At 40.5% G+C, this 19,243-nt stretch overlaps 2 protein-coding genes across 2 annotated transcripts; both read right to left on the bottom strand.

Annotated features, from left to right (window-relative positions):
• Nucleotides 1–9,024: 9,024 nt before the first annotated feature.
• On the bottom strand, nucleotides 9,025–9,960 carry LOC132642133 (photosystem I reaction center subunit II, chloroplastic). Its single transcript, XM_060359400.1, has one exon. The coding sequence runs from the start codon at nucleotides 9,943–9,945 to the stop codon at nucleotides 9,148–9,150; it is 798 nt and encodes a 265-aa protein (XP_060215383.1). The 5' UTR covers nucleotides 9,946–9,960; the 3' UTR covers nucleotides 9,025–9,147.
• Nucleotides 9,961–10,968: 1,008 nt separating this feature from the next.
• On the bottom strand, nucleotides 10,969–14,151 carry LOC132642116 (sugar transport protein 8-like). The gene is made up of 4 exons (XM_060359387.1): nucleotides 13,816–14,151; nucleotides 12,904–13,223; nucleotides 11,910–12,536; nucleotides 10,969–11,731 (listed from the first exon to the last, which is right to left on the bottom strand). The coding sequence occupies exons 1-4, from the start codon at nucleotides 13,922–13,924 to the stop codon at nucleotides 11,315–11,317; spliced, it is 1,473 nt and encodes a 490-aa protein (XP_060215370.1). The 5' UTR covers nucleotides 13,925–14,151; the 3' UTR covers nucleotides 10,969–11,314.
• Between the last annotated feature and the right edge of the window lie 5,092 nt (nucleotides 14,152–19,243).

The following is a 19,243-nucleotide window of genomic DNA, read 5'->3' as shown; positions in this document are numbered from 1 at the left end:
CCGATATTTTGGGGCAGGTGGCCTGCCAAATTTTGGCTTGGATCATAGTGATCTCGTTGCCTTTGTCGAATTTCGACCAAGATACCCGGCGTAGGGTATGCGATCGAGGCAGGGTCGAGATACGACGATTATCGACTAGGCAAAGTATATTTAACCGAGAGTTGTTTTCCCAACTTTTGGTAACTTGTATTTGCAAAAATGTTTGCATATCTGAGAATTTTAACTCTTTCTTGCTTAGCCATAACAAACGTAAAATGGGACACGATTCATTGTGATCGTTTGGTCCTTACATCGGAGGCTATGGCCGGTGGCCGGGCCTTAGTTTTTGCCGTAGCAAATGTTGAATGGGACACGATTCATTATGATCGTTTGGTCCTTACACTGGAGGCTATGGCCGGTGGCCGGGCCTTAGTTTTGCCGTAGCAAATGTTGAATGGGACACGATTCATTATGATCGTTTGGTCCTTACATCGGAGGCTATGGCCGGTGGCCCGGCCTTAGTTTTTCCGTAGCAAATGTTGAGTTTCTCCGTTTGTTGTAATCGGTGTCATCTTTGGTGTGGCATAGTACTCCCCTAGCACTTATCCGATCTTCAAGGTCGGGTGAGTGTTATTATGTCCCCAATCGGAGGGTGCGACACCGGGTATTTGGGTACTTGCCCTTCATATTCGTTAAGTAACACGTCGTACTCGTTGCATCGTTAAAAACCTTGTCGGAAAACCCATTTTGGGACAAAACCGTACTAAGGAAAAGAGTGCAACACGTGTTTTCAGATCTGGGTTTTAATTTCGTCCCACTCCTGCCTTCCTGCAAAAAAGGGAGAAGTTAACGAGAGAATACGGGGGGACCATACCTTAGCAGTAGTATCCCTTTAGGTGGGCCACGTTCCAGTTATTACGCAGACGCTGCCCGTCCATGGAATCCAACTGATACGACCCTTTGCCCGTTATACCGGTTATCTTGTACGGGTCTTCCCAGTTCAGAGCCAGCTTTCCCTCATTGGGGTTCTTGGTGTGCAAGGTAACTTTTCGAAGTACTAAATCCCCAACTTGGAAATGCCGAAAGTTGGCTCTTCAGTTGTAATATCTCTCCATGCTTTGTTTTTGGGCCGCTATGCGGACTGACGCTCTTTCGCGCAGTTCATCCGCGAGGTCGAGCTTCACGGCCATAGCCTCCCCGTTTGAATCTTCGATGGTATACCTAAAACGGAGGGTCGGTTCGCCAACCTCCACGGGGATGAGGGCTTCGGCTCCGTAAACCAATGAGAACGGGGTTTCCCCCGTGCTCGACTTGGATGTGGTTCTGTAAGCCCACAACACCTCCGGGAGTATCTCCCTCCAATGATGCTTCGAAACTTCAAGTCTCTTCCTCAGATTTTGAATTATTGTTTTGTTCGTTGATTCTGCCTGTCCGTTTGCACACGGGTGATACGGGGTTGACACGATTTTTTTGATCTTCAACCCCTCGAGGAAACTGTTGACCTTGCTACCCACGAACTGGGGGCCATTATCACAGGTTATCTCGGAGGGGACGCCGAAACGGCAGATGATGTGGTCCCATATGAAGTCGATGACCTCCTTCTCCCTTATCTTTTCGAAAGCCTGCGCTTCAACCCACTTAGAAAAATAGTCAGTCATAAACAAAATGAAACCGGCCTTACCTGGTGCCCGAGGTAACAGACCCACAATGTCCATTCCCCACTTCATGAAAGACCAAGGTGAGATGACCGAATGCAGCAACTCCCCGGGCTGGTGAATCATCGGAGCATGTTTCTGGCACCCGTCACATTTTCGGAAAAACCTTTTCGTGTCCTCGTCCATCCGGTTCCAGTAATAACCGGCCCTGACAATTTTTCGAACCAAAGCCTCTGCACCGGAGTGGTTGCCGCAGGTTCCCTCGTGTACCTCCCTTATCACGTATTCCGTCTCCCCGGGGCCCAAACACTTGGCCAGAGGACTGAGGAAAGAGCGTCGATACAGTTGGCCGTCCACCAAGCAAAAGCGGGCAGCCTTGGTCTGTAGCGATCGTGACTCCTTCGGGTCATTTGGGAGCTTACCATCACACAAGTAGTCGATGTACTTGTTGCGCCAATCCCAGGTCAAGCCCATTGTATATATTTCAGCGTGCCCGGTTTCTATGGCCGTGTTCGATAAGTGCACCGTCGCCCCGAGGTCGATTTCCTCCCCCTCGACCGAGGATCCCAAGTTTGCTAATGCATTGGCTTCGCTATTCTGCTCCCTTGGTACATGCTGCATGATCCATTCTCTGAATTGATGAAGTACCACTTGGGTTTTTTCGAGGTATCGCTGCATCCGTTCGTCCTTTACCTCGAATTTGCCGTTCACCTGGTTTACGACCAAAAGCGAGTCGCACTTTGCTTCGATTGTTTCGGCTCCCATTCTCCGAGCTAATTCCAAACCTGCAATCATAGCCTCATACTCGGTTTCATTGTTAGTTAGTCTAGCAGTTCTAACGGACTGTCGGATGACCTCCCCGGCCGGGGTCCTAAGCACAATCCCGAGTCCGGAACCTCTAAGATTCGAGGCCCCGTCCGTATGTAGAGACCAAACGCCCGTGATCTTTCCTGAGGTCAGCAAAATTTCCTTCTTGACCTCGGGGACCATGGCCGGGGTAAAGTCTGCCACAAAATCGGCCAAGATTTTGGATTTGATGGCTGTTCGAGGTTTGTACTCGATATCGGAACCGCTAATTTCTACAGCCCATTTTGTTAATCTACCGGATAACTCAGGTTTATGCATGATGTTTTTTAAAGGGTAAGTGGTTATTACACATATGGGATGGCATTGAAAATAAGGTTTGAGCTTTCTGGAAGCGCTTACCAGTGCTAATGCCAGCTTTTCCAAATGGGGATAACGGGTCTCTACATCCCCCAAAGTTCTACTTACATAATAGATAGGGAATTGCGTACCTGATTCTTCTCGGATCAAAACGCCGCTTACCGCCATCTCGGAGACTGCTAGGTAGAGAAAAAGCGGCTCATCGGCCTTCGGTGTGTGCAGTAACGGGGGGCTGGACAGATACTTCTTCAACTCCCTTAGGGCTTCTTGGCACTCCGGTGTCCAATCGAAGTCGTTCTTCTTTCTGAGCAAAGAGAAGAAACGGTGACTCTTGTCCGAGGACCTCAAAATGAAGCGACTCAGCGCCGCTATCCGCCCGGTGAGCTTCTGCACGCCCTTTATGTTGTTCACGACCTAGATGTCCACGATGACCTTGATTTTTTCCGGGTTGATTTCAATTCCCCGGTTCGACACCATGAACCCCAGAAATTTACCGGACCTTACGCCGAAGGCACACTTCTCCGGGTTGAGTTTCATATTGTATCTGCGGAGTACATCGAAGGTTTCCTGCAAATGCTTTAAATGGTCCTCTGTTTCCAGGGACTTAACAACCATATCGTCAACATAAACCTCCATTGTTTTCCCTATTTGTTCTTCGAACATCCCATTAACTAGGCGTTGGTAAGTTGCACCGGCATTTTTTAATCCGAAAGGCATGACGTTATAACAATAAGTCCCATAACGGGTGATGAAGGATGTTTTCTCTTGATCCTCCGGGTGCATCCAGATTTGGTTGTACCCGGAGTAAGCATCGAGAAAACTTAACATTTCATGTCCGGCCGTCGCATCGATCATTCTGTCGATGTGAGGCAATGGAAATGAATCCTTCGGGCATGCCTTGTTTAAATCCTTATAATCGACACACATTCGAAGTTTATTACCTTTTTTGGGCACCACCACCACGTTATCAAGTCAATCCGGGTATTTCACCTCCCGGATGGAGCCTATATTCAAAAGCTTTGTTACCTCGTCTTTCACAAAGACGTGTTTTTGCTCTGACATGGGCCTTATTTTTTGCTTCACCGGTTGAAATTTTCCGTCCAAGCTGAGTTTGTGTGACGCTATTTCCGGCGATATACCTGTCATGTCTATATGCGACCATGCAAAGCAATCGGCGTTAGCTTGAAGAAATTCAATTAATTTACGCCTGAGCTCCGGGGTAAGCCCCGTGCCCAGGTATACCTTTCTGTCCGGTAAGAACTCGAACAAAATGATCTGCTCCAGCTCCTCCACGGTTGACTTGGTCACGTCCGAGTCATCCGGCGTGACGAAGGACCTGGGCGTTCCGAAGTCATCCTCTTCATGTACTGGATCTGGTCCAGTGCTCTTTAGTTTCTATTGGGGGACCTGCCCTCCGGTTGTACCCTTCTCTTCCTGAGCCGGCTTCTCGGGCCGGGGAGCTGCCTCGTCTACTGCGAACATTTCCTTTACAGCGGGCTGCTCGCCCCGGATGGTTTTCACCCCCTCCGGAGTGGGGAATTTCAGCAACTGATGCAGTGTTGAGGGTACTGCCTTCATGCTATATATCCAAGGTCTGCCCAATAACGCATTATATTTCATGTCCCCTTCGATCACATAGAACATCGTTTGCTGAATGGTGCCATCCACGTTTATGGGCAACGAGATCTCTCCCTTCGTGGTTTCGCTAGCCATATTGAACCCGCTGAGTACCCGAGCTACCGGCACAATCCTATAAAGCAACCCTAGTTGTTCGACCACTCTCCATCGAATGATGTTGGCCGAGCTACCTGGGTCAACCAAAATGCGTTTAACCTTAGTTTTAAAGACAAGTACAGAAATTACCAGTGCATCGTTGTGCGGCTGAACGATGCCTTCCGCGTCTTCGTCATCGAATAAAATAGAGCCCCAGGTCGAATGGTCTCGGATGCGTTTTTCATGAACAATTGAGACCTTGGTCCATTTCATTACCGGTCCCCGAGGGATGTCAATACCCCCAACTATCATGTTGATCGTATGCTGGTGTTCGGCCGGTTCGACCCTTCGATGAGCTTCGCGCTCTTTGTAGCGATTATTGGCTTGCTCGCTCGATAGGTCTCGAAGGTGGCCGTTTTTTAATAACCGGGCCACCTCTTCTCTCAACTGGCAGCAATCCTCAGTTTTGTGACCATGGGTTCCGTGATACTCACACACCATGTTAGGATCCCGCTGTCCCGGGTCTGACCTCAGCGGTTTCGGCCATCGCACATCCGGTACTCGGCCGATGGCCGATACAAGGCCCGAGGTATTGACGTTGAAGTTGTACTCCGAAATCTTCGGTGGACCCCTATGGTTGACGGAACTCCCGGCGTCGCTCCTGAACGAGAGTCCCCGGCTGTTTGACGGGCGCTCGACCCGCTTGCTACCCCGACCGGAGAGGTGGTTTGGGCTCTCCCTCGACCCTTCCGACCTGAAGTTTGGTCTCTCCGAGTGGGAGTATGGCCGAAACCTCTCTTTTGACGATTCAGACTTCATTTCATAACCCTTCCTCGACTTCTCGAAACCTCTATCCACTTTTACCTTCATCGGGGAGAGCTCGCACTGATCATCCTCTACCCGAATCTTCGATTCATACCGATTGTGGACATCGGCCCACGCCATGGCCTCGTATTCCAGCAAATTTTCCTTTAACTTGGCCGAGGCAACTGAACTTAGATGTTGAGCCCTTTTGTGAAAGCTTGTGCTGCCCATTCTTCTGGCACCGGGGGTAGTTCCATCCGTTCCCTATGGAACCGGGTGACGAACTCCCGTAGTAGCTCATCGTCCCTTTGAGTTATCCGGAAGATATCGGCCTTACGGGCCTGCACCTTTATGGCACCGGCATGCGCCTTTACGAAGGCATCAGCGAGCATTTCGAAAGAAGTGATCGAGTGTTCGGGTAGATGGTCATACCACGTCAACGCTCCCTTCGACAGATTTTCCCCAAAATTTTTCGGCAATACCGACTCGATCTCATCTTCTTCCATATCATTGCCTTTTATGGCACAAGTATATGAGGTCACGTGCTCGTGTGGGTCCGTGGTGCCGTCATACTTCTGTACGTCGGGCATTTTGAACCTCTTCGGGATCAGTTTCGGGGTCGCACTCGGTGGAAAAGGCCTTTGGATGTATCTTTTCGAATTCGGCCCCTTCAGTAAAGGTGGAGCCCCCGGTATCTGGTCCACCCGAGAATTGTATGTCTCGACCCTCTTTTCGGTCGAATCCACCCGTTTCGCCAAAGTCTCGAGCATCTTTAGGACCTCAGTCGAGGAGCCGGCTCCGGAGCCGTCGCTCTCAACCATTCGTACTTCGTTTCTTCCGGTCCCGAATGTACCCTTTGCCTTTACCGACCCTGCTTCACCCTTTCCGCTCTGCAGTTGGGCAATTGCTAATCCTTGCTCGACGATTGCCGCCCTCTGCTCCTGCAGCATTTCAAAAATTAAGCGTAAGTTAATGCCGTCGTTTGGCGCGTCCGGTTCTCTCCGGCCCCGATCCCGGGATAACGTAACGGAATGGTGAGTGTTGAGAGGATCGGTGGCCGGTATGGCGGCGTTCTCTTGATCTACGGTATTTTACCGGTTGAGTCCTTCCCTTGAATCAACGGGGTTCGGATCAGCGGGGTTCGGCAATGCCCGCAGCCCGCTCCCTTCGTTTTCCGCCACGATCTCGGTATTATTGACATGACCGGATTGTTCGACGTCAGCCATTCGGACCGTTTTCACAGAGATGGGTAGGGACGCTTTTGGTTTTGATGAATATGGTAGAAATCAAGGCCAAAGACCACTATTATCCTAGCCCCACGGTGGGCGCCAAACTGTTTACCCCGGATTCGGATAATCAACTAAATTTGTAAATGGGTATAGGATACGTGCTTTGTTCTTGATGTGTGTTGGATAAGGAAAGTGAATATTTGAGACTTCCTTAGTAAAACGGCTAAAGACGATAGTTGGCTAGTAACACAAATGTCTGTGTATAATGTATGATACTTGATGGATGGAATGCAATAACAACAAAAACGAGTGGCCTTGGCCGAATCAAATAATGAGAGAGATTGTATATATGAATTCTTCTATTACAAATGTTCTTAGAAAGTTGAAGGAGCCAACACCCTCAAAGGAGGGGGATATGCCCTATTTATAGTGACCCTCCCATGGTTCTCCTACAATATGAGTTAATAAAATAATGACAACAAGGACTGTTCTGCACGGATTTGGTGGGATTGGACTGACGGCGCCGCCTGATACACGCAAGGTAGGTAGTTGACTATGGCAGGACGCTACTGGCGCGTGGCCCGCACACACCGGTCACACGGACCAACGGCTACTCGGACTAACGGCCACGAATGCTCGGGTCATCGGGCTTGGAAGTTCTAACGATGTCGAAGGCAGACCTGTCGGTGCTCATGCCCAGCTCCGGTTCAAGCATTACCCCGGTCTAGGGCGAACGATATCGCCACCCCATTCCCATTCCTTGCTCCGGCTTCGTTCCTCCGGTTTGTCTCGTATCCGGTATTATCCGTATACAGTGTTGTAAAGTATGGAACGTAGAGAACAATCCTTGAGATTGCATATCAAGTTCAAAAAACCCTATGGCGGTTGTATTCTTTGTCATTAACTGATGCATGGAGATGGATTTTTATGAATTTAGGGCTAGAGATTAGAGCAAGCCAAGATTTTGAAACACACGTGAATTGCAAAAGTGACTTTACGGGTAGTTTCGAGAGTATCTCCACATTGATTTCTTGGGGAAGGGAAGGAATTATTGAGGTTGAATATTGTGTTGAAGTTGAGGGGAATTGGGCATGGCTTTTGGGTTTTCGTTTTCTCCTCTTTGAAGCTCAAGTTTCCATTGTAACTGCAGATTTTGCATATGGAAGACGACAGAGAAGAAAGGAACTTGACTGTTGGTTCTCTTTTAGGGTTTTAGTGAAGGGATATGTTATAAATGTCACGCGAGTCTTTTGAGAAGTTTGTTTTGACTTTCAATGAATGCAATGTTGTACTTTTTTTTTTTTTACTTATTAATCCCTCCGTTTCAATTTATTTGGTACCGTTTGACTAGAAAAAGTTTAAGAAAAAAGGGAAGACGTTTAAATTTATAGTTAAAACAACCCTTAGACATTTGTGTAGCTACAAAAAAAATTAAGAATAAAAGAGAAATTTTAAACTTAAGATGTTTCCAATTATAAAATTATGACATTCTTTAAATTTTGAAACCGATTAAAACGGATAGTGTGTTACGTAAGATTACGTGACGTAATTAAAACAAGAAAGAGTAGTCAATCATAAAACACTCATTTGTCATTGGATAAACCCATATGTGTTTTCAACAATTTATAATTTATGCTTACTTTTAATGCATGAGCTTCAATACCAACTTTCACCCAATATATTTTTTTGAAAATCCCACAAATTTTCATTGATGAAAACTATTTTAGATTTCAAGAAGGAGAAAAATTAAGTGTTCAAAATCAAATGAGATATAATTAAGATAGGATGTTAAAAGTTTTATAATAATTACTTTAATTCTACTTTGAATTTACATTAATGGTAAATAATTATTTTCTTCTTAAATTTAGGAATATGGTATAAACTATTACTTTTTCTTTTACGTTTAGGATCTACATTAGTTGTGTAATATTTATTTCCTTTTAGGTTAGGATCTATAAAAAAAATCATTTAATAGCTTTTTAGTCGTTATAAATAGTGTTTTATATTTTAATTCAATACAAATAACATTTTCAATGAATAATACAATGAGTGTGTCATTACTCTCTATGGTTTTCTCTCTAGTTTCTCTGATTTCATAATATTTCTATTATTATATCTAATAAATTTCTATCCAATTTTTTTTTTCATTTTACAACTTGATAAGAATGGAATGCAATATTTAAGATCACATAATTCAAAACATATTTTAATATGTTAGACTTTAGTTTAAGATCACAGTATTCAAGAAGACCTTTATATTCTTCAACTTCTAACTAACTAGTCAAACTAAGATTTAAACACGTAAAATGAAACAAGGAGTAATTCTACAGGCTAAAGTCTGTACTCTGTACTCGTTTGAGATTGAACTTTCCCTGTCCTTTGTCTCCCAACGAAAAAAAAAAGACTCATAACAGCTAAAACAAAGCACCATACTACAACAGAACAAAAGTAGAAAAAAAAAGAAAAAGAGAGGCAAATAATTAACACAAGAGAAATAATTGATAGGATCCATCATTGTATTTGTAGTGGCAAATTAAAATTACATAATCACAAACTCATTAACAATTACATAAAAGGGCACAAAATAACCATTCATCATCACCTTACAAGTCATACGGTTGTTTGCCAGTAAACTTGACTTCAATTGGGCTGACATTCTTACCAATGGATCTAAAGTTCTGGCCCACTCCTTGACGACCAGCATTCACTTTTTCTGGGTAAACCCCATCCTTAGGATGCAAATATTGCACCTCACCATTAGGGAACACCCTGTAAAACTGGTAGTTAATCTTGTACTTAGTCCTCAACCTAGTACCAAGTGCTAAACACTGTTCTTTCCTTGCCAATTTAAGCAAGTTTGGGCCTTCTCTCATGATAGCAGCACCACCAGTTGGCATCTCGAATATCTGTTCTTTAGGGGATTCCCATGTGATGACATAGAATTCCTCAACTTGGGCTTTGCGGAGAAGCCCACCAGTGCTGCCACCAAAGATAGGGGAAGGTGTGTTTGGGTCCAGTTGTGGTGGGGTAAAGCCCGCTGGAGCGGGCTTTTCTTCTTTGGTCGCGGCCGCAGGTGCGGCCGCGGCTTCCTCGGCCATGGCCCGGATGGGTCGTGTCACTGCAACAGTGGATTTGAGGTTCTTAGGGGAGAAGGAGGCGAGTGATTGTTTCCATGGGGCAGAGGATTTTGGAGCAGAGAGAGCTGGAGTGAAGAGGGAAGCTTGAGTTGCCATGGCCATTGAAGAATTTGGATTTGGAAATTTTGGGGGATGATGAACAAGTATTTGTGCAGAATAAAGTGTGGGTGAGAAGAGAGTCCCATTTCTTGTGGTGGAGATAAGGATATTGGATAAGGGGTATTCAGATACAGACCAATTAGAAGGTCTGATTTTGATACGCATTCTAACCAAAGTCAGCAAACCTGAGCCCTTTGTTTTCTTTTGCCATGTGTCGTTTGGAACTTTGGGTGAAATATCTCAAGTTAACTAGACTTTGTTTAGTGGAAAATAAAAGGAAGAGTCCTATCCCAAAATAAAATAAAATATGTATTACTCCCTCCATTTCAATTTATGTGTCTTAGTTACTATTAGAAGGCGGAGACATATTTTCTTTGATCATGACTTTTTAAAATATTTTGAGTTGTTAACGATCGTAACTTATAACACTTTTTATATAATTTTTAAATATGAAAAAATTTTATTTTAAAAAAATAAAAATACTATATCTGAATTTACATCAAACATTAGTTAGTTTAATCTTCCTATTTTGAATCAGGCCATATGAATGAAATCATGGGAAGTAGATAGTTTTTGAAGAAAATTAGCCATAGAACCTAGTCATCTACTATCAATAACGAAAAATGGGGCCTCAAAAATTTGGGACCTAATGCCTTTGCGTTATTGGCGTTGGCCTTGAGTCGGCACCGAATGGATCCTTTTAAGCTAAAAAGTTTGATGAATAAGCCGTAACGAGATTCATCGAAAGTATCAAGAGGCAAAAATCGCAGTGATCTTTTAAAACTCGAAAGATATGTTTTCAAATGTTACCAATGTACCATAAATCACATATCTCAATTGTAATTTTAAGATATAATACATAAATATGCTCTTATTTATTTTGAATTCCAGTTACACACTCAGCCTTTATTGGAATTATCAAAAAATTTAAATAAAAAATAGATCAAAATTTATCCTTTTTTTTTTTTGAAAAAATAAAATCTACAAAATTGTTAAATAATTCTTTTATTATGAATGGACAAATTAGTTAAATCACAATTTTTTATACTACTAATAATTAGGTTAAAATTATTGCATAGGTTAAAAGAATTGCTACAAAGAAAATTAAATAATAAAAGTAAGCATAATATTATAAACCAAAAAGGAAGTAACTGTTACAAAGTCAAGTTATCTCTTTGCAACAAAAAATCAAAATCAAATACTTGGAATTATTATAAAGGGAAAAATCATAGAAGCTAGCACTCTTCAAAGGTAACCAGATGAACCAAAAATAAAGTTCATCCAATCGACTTGATTTGAGCACTAAACCCCGATACATAGAGAATAATCGGGAACAAATTTACAAAGGATAGGAGGATAGTTTGTAGGCAATAGTTGCCAGAAACTTATGCGCGCTAATCAATCACGAAGCAAATACTTGCAAAACCAATTTAAACATAGGAGGGTATAGGATATAGGGATACATCACATGTTAATCATATTATATAATAGACCTTGAAAATTGTATAATTAATTCATTTGGTAACCCTTTGACTCATTCATTCTTGAAGAGTTTCTTCCACACTGGATGCTGCTTCCAGACCTGATCGACCATTGAATCAATAGGGACTCCCTTAGTTTCTGGCAAGAGGAAGATAACGAACAGTCCCATAACGACGATCCAACCGGAGAAGAAGAAGAAAATGTATGCTTGCATTTTGCAGAGCATTGTCAAGAATGCCTGAGCAATAAGTGAGGTGAAGAGCATGTTTGTGCTGACGGCAAATGCGAAACCGGCAGTTCTTGTCTCCATTGGGAATGTCTCACTGGGAATCAACCATCCTAGAGGTCCCCATGACCATGCAAATGACATAACATATGTGCACACAAGAACCACCACCACTGCTGCTAGTGTCCTGTCCAATGTTCCTGTCTCCTTCAAATTTACTGCCAAAATAGATCCAATTGCCAACTGCAAAATAAAAAACGAATTAATTCGTCAGAAATACATAACAGTCAGTGTAAGACTAATCAATTTATGATGAATCCCGCAATCCAAAATATTTATTAAATTTTAGTCATGTTAGTACATTCATAGTAGGTTCGATACTTTTAGAGTGTTTTAGTTAGTAATGTAAGACATTTCGTACCTGAGAGATTAACATTTGGCAACAAGCTTGGAGGAGCAATTTTCTCCTTCCAACCTTGTCAACGGCATAGATGGAAACAAAGGTGGAGCCAACATTAACAAGTCCAGTTATGACAGCGGACAAAAGTGCACCATCGGACTTGAATCCCATAGTCTGGAAGAGGACAGGTGCGTAGAACATAATGGCGTTAATTCCAGTAAATTGCTGGAAGACCTGCAATAGTATAGCGATAACAAGTGGTGGAACACTGGCAGCTTTCATGAGATTCCTGAACGGATGTTTCACCGCCATGGCTTCATCACGAGCAGCAATTATTTCCTTGTATTCAACTTCAACATCATCAACTCCCCTGACTTTCTTTAGTGCAGCTTTGCCTTGCTCGTCCTTGCCACGTTCGATTAGACTGGCTGGAGTATCAGTGATAACGAAGCAACCGACGAGCAGAAGAAACGCTGGAACAGCTGCAAGGCCGAGTGACCATCTCCATCCATTGGGGTGCATTGTGGATGTTCCGTAGTTCACAAGATTCGCGATGAATATTCCTATGGTTACGAAAAGTTGGAACATAATATTCACAGCTCCTCTGAGTTGGATTGGTGCTACCTCTGTCAAAAACAAAGGAACAGTCTGCAACGACCAAATCAACCATTAGCCTCTCCATTTTTTTGTAATCCACTTTTAAAAGCATCAAATTCACCAATTAGCTAACACCCTAAGACTTATTCCTAATAATAGATTTTAAAGTTGTCCGAACCTAAACCCAAAATAAGATAATATCACTAGTGGATTAGAGCGTTACAAATTAAGAATGTCCTTGTATTCGGAGTAACATGATCATTGATACTTATATTAAGAGATTATATATTAATAATTAATAACAAAATGTAAATTTTGTTGCGGTTAAGGAAAGAGATCTTGAACTTCCATATTTGGAAAGACTTTTTTTTTTAATTATTAAAAAACTAATATTTTGAGATGCGTAAGGTTTGAGTACCTCATTTCCAAAACCAACACCAACACCAAACAAAATTCTACCAACAATGAGCATCCATCTGTGTTCAGAGGCAGCGCTTAAAATAGCCCCAGCAATGAAAAAAAGTGCAGCCATGAAAATGGTGGGCCTACGGCCCAAAGCTGAACAGGCCTTGGAAGCAAAGAAGCTAGCAACCAAAGCTGATAGGTACAAGGAAGATGTGAATAGTTGGAGAAGTTGATCATCATATTTACAATAGTTGTTCTCCTTTGCGTGAAGCTTTCTTTCATATACATTTGGAAAGAATTTTATCAAGAAATCATCCATACCCGATACTCCACCTGAATTTATCACAAAAAAATGTTATAACAAACCAAATATCAATCATTAGGCGATCAAAATTGACTGATTCGACTAATTTAGGGCCCGTCTAGCCATGGATAATTTTCACTTTTTTCAGAGTTGTATTCCGAAATCATGTTTGGACATAGAGTTGTCATACAATTTTCCGGAATTCAACTAGAATATTTTGAAATCCGAAAATGCCATGGATAATTTACACTTTTTTTCTTTCAAAATTGTATTCTAGAATCATATTTGGACATAGAGTTGTTACAATTTTTTGGAATTCAACTAGAATATTTTGAAATTCGAAAAAATCCAACTACTTGTTTTTCACCCCAAATCACTCACAAAAATTCTAACATTTTTTCAAGTTGTACTAACACAACTCCAATTTTCAAATACCGTTATTCAATTTTTTTTTAATCCAAATACTACTTTTTATAAAAAAAAAAAATCACATTTTTTAAGTCCAAACACTCACTTAGATTTGTACCTGTTAAAATCAAGGATGAGTATTTTGATGCCTTTATCAAAGAGGACTCCATTCTCGAATAACAAATTGAATAATGAAAAGAAAAATTTACATACCTGAAATACCAATATCGTAACCAAACATAAGCCCTCCAAAGGCAGCAAAGATCCAACATGATACCACATAGACTGTGATCTTGGAGTTGTTTGATTGAGCTGTCGTCATTTTTGCTTTTTTTTTTTTTTAATGTTTTTGTAGTTATAAAATACCCTCCCAGATAAAACTGGTTTTATTTACGTAGATCGAGTCTTTGCTCTATTTTTTTTGTCCTTTTTTCAATAGAGATAGACCAGCATAGCCAACATATATGGGAGAGGAGAGACAAAGAGCTGAGTATTTATCTTTGCCTCGGACTCTCCAGTTAATTTGTTTTGCTGGAATGATGTTATTGTCATCGAAGTTAATGCCTTTTTATAGTGTGAGATTTCACACTTTCTGTTACTTTATTTTAGCATAATTTGTGGACACATTATAATCTTTCCTAATTTCCCAATAAAATAGGATCGACCTACCATAAATCTTTGTTCAAAACTATAACAGGCTTTTCTGATTTTGAGGAAATTTGTGAAAACAAGCATAATCCAAGGGAGATTATGAAAATATTGAGTTTGACTTGATCCATATGGTCAAGGAAATTAAAGGACATTCATTAATTAGGGGGCAATATTCATGCATTTTCACTCAAAAGTTTAAGCATCACATATCCATTCTAGGAAAAGAATGACTAACCAAATCTTATCCATTGTTTAGAAACTTTATGGGGGGATTCTTGTGAAAATATTGGATGACATTTAATAAGTTACTATATTAATTGGACAGATCAGAGATATATATATATATATATATATATATAAAGTAAAAAGACAGAGAAGAACTGTGATTTTCTTTTTATTATAAAGTGGTTTTTAGTTTCTCTTTTTTAAAACTTTTTTTTTTCAGGAATTGTTTTTGGGCAGTTAAAAGTTAAAACCGTATTCCTCTCATATCTCCTTAAAACAAGTACTCCCTGTCTATATTTTATTTGCAGAAAGGTATTTCTATCACACAATTTGGCCACAATGGCCCAAATGAGATTAGTAAGGTAAATTGCAGTCATTTATATTAATTTAATGATATTGCTGCCTTTCCCTCCAAATTTCATTTTAATTTAAAAGTCGCATGAACTCTCTCTCATCAATTCAATTTTAGTTTTTTTCCAATACGTGGAGATTCTCAAATAATTAATATTGATATCTTTTCCCATAAATAATTAACGTTGATATTTTTCCCTCCATCTTTTCATATGGTGATGATCGGTGATAAACAATGGTTATCTATTTTAGATAGCTAAACGACTGTGTCTTTTATTTTGGCTAATTGAATGTAAAGTGTGTTATGAATCTCTATTGCAAAATTACTTTGAAACAGTAACTTTCTGTATTGCAAAATTACTTTGAAACAGTAACTTAGAAAAATTTCTGAAACATAAAATAGGAAAAACAAAACAGAAAAATCCAGAAACTGGAAAAATCAAAACCAGTATCTGAAAAATATTTTTAAGGAAGAAAATCGAGCTGACTGAATGCACAGTGTGTCCTTAAGGAAATTATTTCCCTCAAGTACCCGAGGTTAATGGAATATATCCTCCCAGAATAGAACGATTTTACTCACCGCTGTATCGGTACCTAAAACCACGGTATCAGCAAACCATTCAGCGGCAGTAAATTACACCAGTGTTTTAAAAGGCGTTTTCGGGGTGAGCCCTGGGGCGGGGCGTACCAAAAATGCCCCAGGGCGATGGGTCGGGGCGAAAGTCTCCAAAGGCGTACGCCCAGCATTCGGGGTGTACGCCCGGGCGTTTGGGGCGAGTTTTTTTTGTTGGGGCGTAAGCCCAGAAAACTTCTTCAAACTAAAACGAAATTTGTTAAATAAGTTCTTAATATAATGCCCAAATTCTCAAAAGTCAACATGTAATTACTCAAATGTTTTAAAAAGGAACTGGAACATTAAATTTAAAAGTCAAGACCTTTTTTTATTGCTAGAATTCCTAATATATATTCTTTTCCAATTATTTATCTTGTCTTCTACTATCTCAAAAAAGTAACGAGCAATCACTTGTACTTGTAAGTAACATATAATAGATTGTACTAATTAGTTTTTTTGTGGGGGTGGAGCATATATATATATATATATATATATATATATATATATATATATCACTTATTTATAGTTTTCTTCAATTTTTTACGCTATTTCACCTATTTAAAAGTATTTATTATAATTATATCGTTTTATAAAATACTAAAAATTAAAACCCCATGGGGCTTACGCCCCGTGCCTCGGGGCTTACGCCTCACTGAGGCAGACGTAAAAGGCCCCGCCTTACGCCCTCGCCTTTTAAAACACTGAATTACACTAGAATTTATTTGTGCAGAAGAAGAAGAAGTTTTGAAGTTCAGAAAATTCGTAAGGAAAAATCTGAGGAATCAAACGAATTTATAGCCATGGAAGTACTGTTTCTAAAAGTTTGCAACCCTTCAGAATAGTCACTTTAAAAACGGGCGGAATTTTAAATAAAATTCGGGAAAGAAACGGGTTGCGGATCTGACATGCGGATCCGGGTCACAAATGGGTCAGGATCTGGATAATTTAATTAATTAAATAAATAATAATTAATTAATTAAATAATTAAAATAAAAGAAAATTTGGTCCAAAAAGATTATCAATCAATCAGGTCATTTGACCGTAGCCGAAGTCAAGCCGAGCAACGACGACGACGTGAGGGGAGACCCTCTTCTTAACCCTTTAGCAACAAGAAGGAGTGCTTCTACTTTTAAGTAGGAGAAATTTTCGTTCCACTACCAATAAGGGACAAATGCTTATTTTATAAAGCAAGAGGGAACAACTCATTTTTCCCTCCACTTCTTTTCCCTCCATTTCCCATTCAACCTATCAATTAAACCCGACAATCCCCCACATGAATGGGGATTGGCTATAAGATAAAGGAATGCACGGACAAGTGTGTAATTTACAAGAAAGGATTAATTGCATCTGGATAAGTAGGTTTCCCTTTGAACTTTCCGTAGTGAACATGTGTCAGATATACTCAGTCAATCGGTAGATTTGATATCTTTGAACTGTCGAGCTTTGGTGTATACCTAGACAACCATATGTCACAAAATCAACCCTTTACCATCTATGGTTCTTACGGTTGTGTTTGTTTCAGCCATGAACACCTCCTGATTTTATGAGTGTATAGAGAATGGTCTTTTTACAATCATCCTCTTTGAAGCAGCTTGCACTTCACACCCACATAGGTGATTCCTAAACGTGTTATCGCGTAGATACACTATTTGGTCAAACCTGCCAAACCTAGAAACCATTAAAAACTTAAGCTTTATTAACCATTAAAAAGTCTTAATGTTTTATCCTTGTTCCTGAACATTGTCTTCATCACGAGAATGGATTGAGTTATTTGACAATGTCGAACCATCAGTCATAACTTTGTTTGATTTCCTTGAACCTAGCTCTTGGGATCTCTAGTCTGCTAGGTAGAGTTATCGCCATGATGACTTGTCCTAAGTCTTAACCTCATTCCCTTAGATGATCTTTCAACCGCCTCTCTAGTTAGGTCTTTTGTAAGTGAATCCGAAACATTATCTCTAGACTTTACATAGTCAATAGTGATAATTCCACTAGAGAGTAGTTGGCTCACGGTATTATGTCTCATTCAGATATGACAAGATTTTCCGTTGTACATAACGCTCTCTCCCTACCTATTGCTGCTTGACTATCACAATGTATGCATATAGGTCCCAGAGGATTGGGCCAGAATGGAATATCTTCTAAGAAATTCTGGAGCCATTCAGCTTCTTCACCGGCCTTGTCTAAAGTTATAAATTCAGATTCCATCGTAGAACGGGCGATGCACATCTATTTGGATGATTTCCAAGACACTGCTCCACCCCCAATTGTGGAAACATATCCACTCATGCATTTAACTTCAGATCATCCGGTGATCTAATTTGCATCACTATATTCCTCAATCACGGCAGGATATTTGTTATAATGCAAAGCATAGTCTTGGGTATTTTTCAGATACCCCAAAACTCGTTTCATTGTCATCCAGTGAGTTTGATTGGTATTACTTGTGAATCGATTCAGTTTGCTAATAGCACATGCTATATCTGGTCGCGTACAATTCATGATATACATCAAACTTCCCAACACTCTTGCATAATCCAATTGTGAGTCACTTTCACCTTCATTCTTCTGAAATGTATAGCTCATGTCAATTGGAGTCTTGACAACATTTAAATCCAAATACTTGAACTTGTCAATTACTCTTTCAATATAATGAGACTGCGATAATGCTAGACCTTGTGGAGTTTTATGAATTCTGATTCCTAAGATCAAATCAGCAACTCTTAAGTCCTTCATATCAAATTTGCTAGCCAGCATGCGCTTAGTAGCATTTATATCGGCAATATCTTTACTCATTATCAACATGTCATCAACATATAAGCAAACAATGACTTCATGATTTGGAGTGTTTTTAATGTAAACACATTTGTCACACTTGTTAATCTTAAATCCATTTGCTAATATTGTTTGGTAAAATTTAGCATGCCATTGTTTGGGTGCTTGTTTTAGTCCATAAAGCGACTTAACAAGTTTGCACACTTTCCTTTCTTTACCAGGAGCCACAAATACCTCAGGTTGTTCTATGTAAATTTCTTCCTCCAACTCTTCATTTAAGAAAGCTGTCTTAACATCCATTTGATGGATTTCAAGACCTTGTACAGCCGCCAGTGCCACTAACACCCGAATAGATGTTATCCTTGTTACCGACGAGTATGTGTCAAAGTAATTAAGGCCTTCTTTTTATAACCTTTGACCACAAGTCTTGTCTTATATTTGTCAATAGTGCCATCAGCTTTCATTTTCCTTTTAAAGATCTATTTTGATCTGAAGGGTTTATTTTCAGGAGAAAGATCAACCAATTCCCATGTATGGTTGTTCCAAAATTGATTCAATCTCACTATTGACTGCCTCTTTCCAAAATGCTGAATCAGAAGAAGACATCGCTGCTTTAAATGTTTGAGGCTCATTTTCAAGCAAGAATGTCACAAAATCTGGTCCAAAAGAAGTAGATGTCCTTTGACGTTTGCTACGCCTTGGATCCTCTTCACTTGGTGTACTTTCCTTTGGTTTTTCCCGCAGTCTTTTAGATCTTTCACTTGACGACTCACATTCAGTTTTATACTGATTTCAAAGAATTCAGGATTATCTGATTCAATTACCGTATTAACATGAATTTCGGGATTGTCGGATTTGTGAACCAAAAACCGACAAGCATTGCTGTTTGTAGCATATCCAATAAAAATACAATCCACAGTTTTTGGTCCGATTTTTACCCTTTGGTTAAAGGAACTTGTACCTTTGCTAAACACTCCCACACTTTGAAATATTTCAAGTTGGGTTTTCTTCCTTTCCATAAATCAT

This window comes from Lycium barbarum, chromosome 1 (genome assembly GCF_019175385.1).
Source record: "Lycium barbarum isolate Lr01 chromosome 1, ASM1917538v2, whole genome shotgun sequence".
Lineage (NCBI taxonomy): Eukaryota > Viridiplantae > Streptophyta > Magnoliopsida > Solanales > Solanaceae > Lycium > Lycium barbarum.
This window is presented reverse-complemented; position numbering and strand designations above follow the sequence as displayed.

What these genes read in the sequence shown, in the direction of transcription:
- LOC132642133 (XM_060359400.1), bottom strand. Translation starts at nt 9,945, where the DNA reads ATGCGTATCAAAATCAGACCTTCTAATTGGTCTGTATCTGAATACCCC.
- LOC132642116 (XM_060359387.1), bottom strand. Translation starts at nt 13,924, where the DNA reads ATGACGACAGCTCAATCAAACAACTCCAAGATCACAGTCTATGTGGTA. An exon ending in GTGTTGGTTTTGGAAATGAG is followed by an intron (nt 12,537 to 12,903) that starts GTACTCAAACCT and finishes TGGTCGTTGCAG; the next exon opens with ACTGTTCCTTTGTTTTTGAC. An exon ending in GCCAAATGTTAATCTCTCAG is followed by an intron (nt 11,732 to 11,909) that starts GTACGAAATGTC and finishes TTTATTTTGCAG; the next exon opens with TTGGCAATTGGATCTATTTT.